Source organism: Oppia nitens, unplaced genomic scaffold (assembly GCF_028296485.1).
Source record: "Oppia nitens isolate AA-2021 unplaced genomic scaffold, nextdenovo-longstitch-racon4-pilon3 scaffold22_pilon_pilon_pilon, whole genome shotgun sequence".
Classification (NCBI taxonomy): Eukaryota; Metazoa; Arthropoda; class Arachnida; order Sarcoptiformes; family Oppiidae; genus Oppia; species Oppia nitens.
The window spans coordinates 292,501-301,940 of NW_026533202.1; the positions used below are offsets into that span (position 1 = coordinate 292,501).

The window sequence follows — 9,440 nt, forward strand, 5'->3', positions numbered from 1 at the left end:
TATAGTTGATTTATAATTAATTAATTAGTTTCAATTAGTTTTATTTAGTTTTATTTAGTGTTTATTTAGTTTTATTTAGTTTTATTTAGTTTTATTTAGTTTTATTTAGTTTTATTTAGTGTTTATTTAGTGTTTATTTAGTGTTTATTTAGTGTTTATTTAGTTTTATTTAGTGTTTATTTAGTGTTTATTTAGTTTTATTTAGTTTTATTTAGTATCATAATATATTGTTTTTTTTTTGTTAATGTAAGTAAAATATTTTATTTTTTTCTCCAATAAAAACATTTCTATTTAAAGTTTATTGTTATTATTATTATTATTATTAGCCATCAGTAGGAATGTCGGCACTAAACGATAGCACAGTTATGTTGACGATGTCCGATAAAATTGTTAACCAATATTACCATGGTCATCCTAATTATATTCAAATTGTTCAATGCATTCAAGAGGTTAGTATAATAATAATAATAATAATAATAATAATAATAATAATAATAATAATAATAGTAGTAGTAGTAGTAGTAGTAGTAGTAGTAGTAGTAGTAGTAGTAGTAGTAGTAGTAGTAGTAGTAGTAGTAGTAGTAGTAGTAGTAGTAGTAGTAGTAGTAGCTATAAATAAATAAATTTAATTATAATTAAATTTATATATAGTACTAAAACTATATAAAATATTAATATATATATATATTTATAAAACTTGTAATAATTATAATTAAAATTAATATAATTAAATTAAATACTTTATTTATATATATATATATATATATATATATATAGTTTATTGAAAAAATATCAATGGGTCAGTCATTGGATATGATGTACAGTCTATCGACAAAACAAAACAAAAATCTAAAATTAACTGATTTCAACATGGCTATATTTGATAAACTAAACAAGTACAAAAACGCATTTTCAGTCTATGTCTATCAATTTAAACTAGGTAATAAATGTTTTGTTGTTTATTTTTAACCCATAGCAACCAACCAACAAAAAAAATTAATTATTAATAATAAATAATTTTTGTTTATAATACATAAAAATATTATTAATTTATTTTGTTTTAAAGCAATTATTTTGGCCGACAAACAACAATATGATAATAAATTTGTTGAAACTATTGAAAACTTTTTGATAGATATGGGTATATTATCGGGTGCTTTGAACGACTATCAAGATTACTATGAACAGGGCATAGATATCCAGGAGGGTAAATGTACCTGGCTCATTTGTCGGTCAATGCAATTGGCCGACAATAGACAACTGGCCCAACTGGTGGACAACTATGGACACGAAAATGCCGATCGGGTTCAACAAATTTGTCGGATATTCGATGAGTTGGATATGAAATCGGAAGTTAGAAAATTTGCGGACAATATGTTCAATAAGTATCAACAGTTGGCGGCCAATGATTACGGCAATGATTTACTGGTCAAACAAATTGTCGACAATATTTCATACGAAGTCAGATATTATGCTAAAATTTGTCACATTTATGAATAGATTTTAATATTGTAGTTAAATGTACATTGGTTAATTAATTTATTAATTAACTAATTGTTAAAAAAAATTATTAGATTATTACATGATTTATAATATTTAAGAGATTTTTATTTTTAATTATTATTATTAATAAAATTTATTTTTAATGAACAAATTAAGTTTTTTTTGCTTAAATATAAAATTTTAAAATTTAAAAGATTTTTGTTTAATTTTTTGTTGTTGAAAATTTCTATTTAATAATTATTTGATTTTATAATAATTAACTTTATTTTAGATACTGTATTGTAATATTTCTAGATTATAATGCTATTTTTGTAACATATATATAGTATATATCATTTATATAAATAATATTTAATAGATTTTATAAGATTAATTTATTACATCAAAAATTAAAAAATATTTTATCATTTTTTAATTGAATATTATTTTAGAAAAATTTCTTACAAACTATATATTTAAACTTTGTATATAATAAATATACAATAATTACTTATTCAAGAAATTTAATTAAATTTGAAAAATAATTTATTATTTTAAACTATTATAATATTTTCTAGAAAATAAATATTTATTATTTATATAATACTATAATATTTTATACATTAAATATAAAATATTATTTTTATTTTATTATATATTTATTAATATTAATAATTAATAATAAATGATCAGCTTTTATTTTATTGAACTAATAGATTAAAAATATTATTAATCGTTTTTAAGAAAAATTAATTTTTTAAACAGTTTTAGTTTAATTTAAATTGAATAATAATATAATTTTATAATTTTAATTTGAAATATGATATTAAATAAAAAAATATTACATAATAACGTTTATTATATTTTAAATTTTACTCTTCAATACAATCGTATAATTTTTAGGACTAATTACTATTGAGTTGTTTGGGTCGGCATCCAAACCCTGATGACTGTCAAAAACTATATCATAGTTTTGTGTCGATTGTATTAATTAAATTAATTAAAAATTTATAGTGAAAAAAATTCATATCCAAAATAGGTGACCATATTTTTGTTGTTGTTGATTCAATGATCAATAATTTTTGATACATAAATATATATATAATTTTTTTTTTTAATTTTTGCGAATAAAACTAATATTTAGCGGACTTTTTGACCGATAAGTAATTTCAAAGATTTTTTCGACACTATCTAACGGTTTCATTGATTTCATAAAAAATTTTTGACAAATTTTTGTCAAAACTATTAGCAGTTTATTTCTAGCAAACCGTTTACCGATACAATTGCGTGGACCCGAACTAAACGGCTGATAATTGTTGGCATTTATTTTAGTTGCGGTCAATGAATCCGATTGGTCGATGAATCGTTCGGGTCTAAACTGCTCGGGATCGGCAAATATATCGGTGTCTGAATGCATTTGACCTAACATTAGTATGACATCGACACCGGCAGGTATAACATAATCACCTGTAGGACAGTCCTCGACCAGACATCGGGCAACAAACGCTGCCGGAGTAAACATACGCAACGATTCTTTGACCACACAATCCAAATAAGTCATCTGTTGTATGTCTTTGCCGGTAATATCGCTGTTATTATAATCACCAAAAATTCTGATCAATTCCTCATCAATCTTGTACTGTACTCTGGGATTCAAACCCAACAAATATAGTGTCCAACCGATAGTGACTGCTGTAGTGTCGTGTCCGGCCATCATAAATGTGTCCACTTCTGCTTGTATGTCATCCAAAGACAACCTATTGTTGTCGTCGATGTTGTCGTTGTTGTTGTAGTGATAATCAAGTAATAGATCCAAAAATGCCATCTTTTTCTTTATATTCTTAGTTAGAAAATAGTTGTCGTTGTTGTCGTTATCATCAATTGTTTCAATACTTTTAGACACTTTATTATCATTATTAGTATTATTATTATTATTATTATTATTATTATTATTATTATTATTATTAGTAGTAGTAGTAGTAGTAGTAGTAGTAGTAGTAGTAGTAGTGATAAACAATTGTTTCTTTTGATTGATAACATTACGTGTAAACGTATGGTAAATATCCAGTGATTTCTGAAATTTCTGGCCAATCGATGACCAATAAAATACGCGGTCCGACCAAATCCACGGCGAAATTATACGTTTGAATACGATTTTACCCAAATCGTGGATCGACTGGACATATGGTTTATTTTTGCCTAACTGGGCGCCCACTTTGACACCCATTGCAGTTTCTAATGGGAATATTATTCACAAAAAAATCAAAAATAAATTAAGTATTATTTTTTATATAAAAAAAACAATAATTATCAGAGAGTCTTAAACAGCGTTATGGTGTCAACAATACGTTAAATTAAAAACCAAGTGACCAAGGTAGAAATGTTGTAAATAATTTTTATACTGAATAAAATTTTAATTGGTTATTTTTAAAAAATTAATTAATTTTATGATTTTCCAGATAATTGCAGTCGACTATGATTTATAAATTTAATTTAAAAAAAACAAACATTTGTATGTAAGTTATCTGGGAATATAATACAATTAATTATTTTAAAAAATGACCAATTACAATTTTATGCAGTATAAAAATTATCTACAACATTTCTACCTTGATCACTTGTTTTTTAATTCAACGTATTGTTGACACCAGATAATTGTAATTAATAGCATCGCCGCAGCCGCCGCTTTTTAAGACTCTCTCCAATAGTATTGATTATTATAATTATTATAATTATTATAATTATTATAATTATTATAATTATTATAATTATTATAATTATTATAATTATTATAATTATTATAATTATTATAATTATTATAATTATTATAATTATTATAATTATTATAATTATTATAATTATTATAATTATTATAATTATTATAATTATTATAATTATTATAATTATTATAATTATTATAATTATTATAATTATTATAATTATTATAATTATTATAATTACCGCAAAGAATATCTAATGTTAACTGTGTTATCGATTCCCGGATATCTATATATTTTCTATCCATTGATAGATTCGTGATTTTATCTATAAATATTAGTGTCTGTTCATTGATTACGGGTATAAAACTATCGAGAATTTCATTATGAAATGCTCGGTTCAATAGTTTACGTCTAGACTTCCATTTAGTACCGGTAGTTACGGCAATACTATCGCCAAACCAATCGTTTATAAATTTATATATATATGATTTTTCAATATTGATGTCGCTTGATAATATTTTCTAATAATTATAAAAATTAATATTAAAAATTTTAGAGTTATATAATTTATATATACATGTATATAAGGGTTAATCAAAGTTTGGGGGGGGGTATAGGGTGGGGTAAAATAAAAAAATCTTGGTGTGTGTGTGTGTATTAGAAAATCTAAGTGGGGGTAATCTTGGTAAAAAAATAAAGGGGTGGGGATACACTTTTTAATTGCATTACAATTTATTTAAGATTTTTTAAAACTCAATGGGGGTGGAGTGGACGGGACGGGACGGGACGGGATGGGATGGGATGGGATGGGATGGGATGGGATGGGATGGGATGGGATGGGATGGGATGGGATGGGATGGGATGGGATGGGATGGGATGGGATGGGATGGGGGATGGGATGGGATGGGATGGGATGGGATGGGATGGGATGGGATGGGATGGGATGGGATGGGATGGGATGGGATGGGATGGGATGGGATGGGATGGGATGGGATGGGATGGGATGGGATGGGATGGGATGGGATGGGATGGGATGGGATGGGATGGGATGGGATGGGATGGGATGGGATGGGATGGGATGGGATGGGATGGGATGGGATGGGATGGGATTGGTTCATATACAGTATATTAATAATAACTAATACATACATTCATTAAGTTAGCTTTAAATATGACAACCATTGGTTTGTTTCCCAAAACTAGTTTATAAATACCATATTTGTTGTATTGATTGCATAATCCAACTAATACTTTATAAGTTACTGTAATATATATAGAAAGTTATATAATTTTTACAATTTTCATTAAATATATTATAATTTTGTTATTGTTAACTAATAATTATTAATAAGTTATTATCTTAAAATAATTAAATTATTTTAAACAAAAAAAAACTTACTTTCACTACGAGGAACACCAGGTATACGAAACAGGTCTAAGTTACCGATTAACGGGTATCGGGGTCGGGGTCCGGGAATTTTGGCCAAACATGAGTCCCGATAACGGTTTTTATGTTTGTAATAAATATATATTATTATTATTATTATTAATGGTATTATAGTTAAACTATTGATAAATGATAACAAATAATATATAAAAAATTCTACAATTGATGCAAACATTATAAACATTTAAAACTAACTATAATTTATATCATATATAATATTTAATATATTATTATTATTACTAAATTATAAACACGTTGTTTTAGATGTTTCAGATTTACTTTTTAAAAATATATTTATAAATAAATTTTAACTAAAAACTAATTAATTTATTGTTAATATTGTTTACAATAATAATAATAATAATAATAGTCATTAAATTATTAACAACAAAAAAATATATAAAACCATATGTGAGTTAATGATGTTATTTAACAGATTTTCATTAATAAATTTATTATAAAATTATTGATATTAATATAAATGGTAAATATATATATAACTAAAAATAAATAAAATTGGATACAAAATTAGGTAAAAACTATATATAATAAATATATATATATATATATTTAAAAATTTTAAATAAATATTTTTATACATCTATATACTTACAATATAATATACAATATTTTTTTTTAAAAATTCATAAATTATTAATATACTTAAAAAAATGTTTAATAATAAATATAAAATTTATATCTTAATGTATATATATTATAATTATATTTATAAAATTATAAATATATATATATTTAAATAATAGTAATAACAGTATATAATTATATTACAGTATATCAAAAAAACAAAAATAAATAAATATTTTATTAATTAATTTCATGACTAACTAATTCACAAATTAACATTGAAAACAAACAAAATATTTTTAGGGAAAATAATATATTTTTAATTTAATTTAAAAAACAAAACAAACAAAAAATCTAATCATAACTCATCAACAACTAGTCGTCGATTATTATTATTATTTAGAGTTTTATTATCGATATTGAAAACATTGGTTTTACCCCCAAACTGATTGTAGGCCAATAGGGCAACATTTTTGCCGCCAATCAGACTCATTTCGATAGCACTGGCAGCCCATTCAATGGCATTCAAGTGGTAGACACCACCGCCACCACTGCCACCGCCAGCCGATGATGACGAGGACAATAGAAATGATGGCAACGGTTCGGTAACGGTATCGTATTCAGGATAGGCGTACCAATCGGTTATGTGAACCGATTGGATATCCGAGAATATCATCGATAACTGTTCGGTAGTTAACGGCGTCGGACTAAATACTTTATAGACCGGTGTCTTCTCCTCCTCGGCGGCGGCGGCACTAATGGACTGGTCGTTGTCGTCGTCGTCGACGGGAGACAACCGACCGATTGACGTAAAAAATGTACTTTTGTTGTCGCATAGGATGTCTTTGCCGTTAAATTTTTTCAACAATTTTCCGGCCACTAGTGTGGCAACAGTCCGATGATAGCGACGCTGTTTTCCGTTGATATGGTTTTTCAAGTTAATGTTATCGTCGGTAAAATTGTTGAATCGGATTTGATTTTCGGTCAACGGTGTAGCGATTATAACGCTATTGTAACGTCGGGTCGTTGACTGGCCGGTCACAGTGTCGGTAACGGTCACATCAAACATGTTCGGTGCCAATTGGGTAACCGAATCGACTCGTGTATTCAAATGGATATTAGCTGCGGAATGTTTGGCCAGATTTTTGGCCAACAATTTGTTGCCGCCTTTAATACTCCATAGGTTAGCACCGGCGCCGGCAAACGAGACACTACCTGTTCCAGAGAAAAACAATACATAATATTATGTAATAACTGACTGGAAGTGCTAACAAACAAACCAACCGACAAACGCCGGAATCGAGACATCCTGTCCGTAGTTAACCAATGCTATCGATTGGACCAATTCGTCGATGAATGTCTTCGACAGCCGAGCATTGGTCAGATAGTCTTTGTACGTGATTTTTGTTAGATTTTTAATCAACGGATTCATTGCTGTCAACAGTTGATCCACTGTATCGAACTGAATGTTGTGGTCCTCTTGAAGACTATAAATACTGTATTTGTTTAAGACAATCAATCAATCAGTTAATCCAGTAATACAATCATTAAGATCATCAAAATACTTGTCAAAATAGTCCATTATTTTCGATACTTTAGATTCAAGTTTATGGACATCGAAGCCATACCGATACCAGATCTTCAAATATGTCCACAAACTCAGCGAACTTTCGCAGAAATCAAAACTTTTGCCATTAAATAGACATAACTTTGTGTCGAAATGTTTGTCAACATCTCTACGGGACAGACCTTAACGGATAACAGATAATCATTTTGATAACATATACACCGATAGTTTGACCAAAAAAAAATATGTACCAAATTTGGCCGCCAATTGTCGGGCATAGCGGTTACGTTCGTGTATCATAGTTCCGCCCGTTTCGTAGTAGCGGCCATTGATTAGCTGTGTCCGCAAACGGCCGCCCAATTCGCCGTTGCGTTCATACAAGTCCATGACCGCCGCAATGTCCGACAACGACGACGGTTGACTGTCGGCGGTGGTGGCGGCGGCGGCAGTGAACAGCTCTCGGAGAAAGTATGCCGAAGATGTGCCGCCAATTCCGCCGCCGATTATCGCTGTTTATTAGGCAATAAAACAATGAAAGAGTGGATCAGTTATTTAAGTGGTCAAAAAACAAACAAATATATAAATTACCGATTGTCGGCGGCGGTGTTTCCGCTTTTTGCAGGTCATCCTTGAGGTCAGAGTTATCGATCGCTGATGAAGATTCAGTGTCGACCACTCGAGACGAGCCGATTATCGCTGTTATTATAATCACATCAATTGATTGATGAAAAAATCATACAATGTTTGGTCAGAGAGAGAGAGAGAGAGAGAGAGAGAGAGAGAGAGAGAGAGAGAGAGAGAGAGAGAGAGAGAGAGAGAGAGAGAGAGAGAGAGAGAGAGAGAGAGAGAGAGAGAGAGAGAGAGAGACAGAGAGAGAGACAGAGAGAGAGACAGAGAGAGAGACAGAGAGATAGAGACAGAGAGAGAGAGAGAGAGAGATAGAGAGAGACAGAGAGAGAGAGAGAGAAGAGAGAGAGAGAAAGAGAGAGAGAGAAAGAGAGGGAGACAGAGAGAGAGAGAGACAGAGAGACAGAGAGAGAGACAGACAGATAGAGAGAGAGAGAGAGACAGAGAGAGAGAGAGAGAAAGACAAAACTTACCGATTGTCTGGCCATTATCGCCGTGTTGTTGTTGTTGGCCATTATAATTGGCCGCCAGATTAAACAATATCAACAATAAGTTTGACCACAATATCATTGTTGTTGTTGTTTACCGCCGATGACTATTCAAACAATTCATTCAATGAGTTGAATAAACACAACAAACAAAAACAAAACAAAAGAAAACATTAAATAAAAAAAATCAATTAATTTGTTGAATATATATAAACAAAACAAACACTAAAAATGATTGATTAAAATATAAATACAAACAATAAAAACATTTTTAGTTTGTTTACACTTTTAGTACATTTTTTTTTTGAATAGAGTTACACATTAGAGGGAGGAACCGAAACGGTTCGGTTTCATAAAACCGAATGAAACCGGAACCGAAACGGTTTTATCACGGTTTTGGTTTTTGTGTTTCGGTTCCGGTTCGGTTCGGTTCCTGTTTTTCATGTCCGGTTTTAGAAACGGTTTCGGTTTTAAAAACGGTTTTAATTAAAAACCGATTTGAGTTTAAATTAATAGCATATAAT

General features: G+C 28.9%; 3 protein-coding genes across 3 annotated transcripts in view; 1 reads left to right on the forward strand and 2 right to left on the reverse strand.

Annotated features, from left to right (window-relative positions):
* The window catches only part of LOC128953471 (uncharacterized), a 2,093-nt gene extending 593 nt beyond the window's left edge, over positions 1 to 1,500 (forward strand). Inside the window, exons 3-5 of the mRNA XM_054298953.1 lie at positions 327 to 449; positions 778 to 940; positions 1,067 to 1,500. Of these exons, the coding sequence (XP_054154928.1) occupies positions 327 to 449; positions 778 to 940; positions 1,067 to 1,500 (720 nt within the window). The remainder of the gene's footprint in view (positions 1 to 326; positions 450 to 777; positions 941 to 1,066) is intronic.
* Positions 1,501 to 2,347: 847 nt separating this feature from the next.
* Positions 2,348 to 6,093, reverse strand: LOC128953472 (cytochrome P450 4V2-like). Its single transcript, XM_054298954.1, has 7 exons — positions 6,084 to 6,093; positions 5,602 to 5,637; positions 5,352 to 5,464; positions 4,444 to 4,723; positions 3,446 to 3,717; positions 2,632 to 3,358; positions 2,348 to 2,442 (listed from the first exon to the last, which is right to left on the reverse strand). Exons 1-7 carry the CDS (start codon positions 6,091 to 6,093, stop codon positions 2,348 to 2,350), a joined length of 1,533 nt encoding a protein of 510 aa, XP_054154929.1.
* Positions 6,094 to 6,592: 499 nt separating this feature from the next.
* On the reverse strand, positions 6,593 to 9,183 carry LOC128953474 (prenylcysteine oxidase 1-like). The gene is made up of 6 exons (XM_054298955.1): positions 8,902 to 9,183; positions 8,390 to 8,497; positions 8,053 to 8,310; positions 7,800 to 7,983; positions 7,519 to 7,730; positions 6,593 to 7,449 (listed from the first exon to the last, which is right to left on the reverse strand). Exons 1-6 carry the CDS (start codon positions 8,996 to 8,998, stop codon positions 6,593 to 6,595), a joined length of 1,716 nt encoding a protein of 571 aa, XP_054154930.1. The 5' UTR covers positions 8,999 to 9,183.
* Between the last annotated feature and the right edge of the window lie 257 nt (positions 9,184 to 9,440).

Excerpts from the sequence above, each read along its gene's own strand:
- LOC128953472 (XM_054298954.1), bottom strand. Across the intron at positions 5,465-5,601 it reads TGGTGTTCCTCGTAGTGAAA|TAACTTATAAAGTATTAGTT; the intron begins GTAAGTTTTTTT and ends TATATATTACAG. Across the intron at positions 3,718-4,443 it reads AACATTAGATATTCTTTGCG|AAACTGCAATGGGTGTCAAA; the intron begins GTAATTATAATA and ends TATTCCCATTAG.
- LOC128953474 (XM_054298955.1), bottom strand. The coding sequence starts at position 8,998 with ATGATATTGTGGTCAAACTTATTGTTGATATTGTTTAATCTGGCGGCC. Across the intron at positions 8,498-8,901 it reads CGATAATGGCCAGACAATCG|CGATAATCGGCTCGTCTCGA; the intron begins GTAAGTTTTGTC and ends TTATAATAACAG. Across the intron at positions 7,984-8,052 it reads ACAATTGGCGGCCAAATTTG|GTCTGTCCCGTAGAGATGTT; the intron begins GTACATATTTTT and ends TTATCCGTTAAG.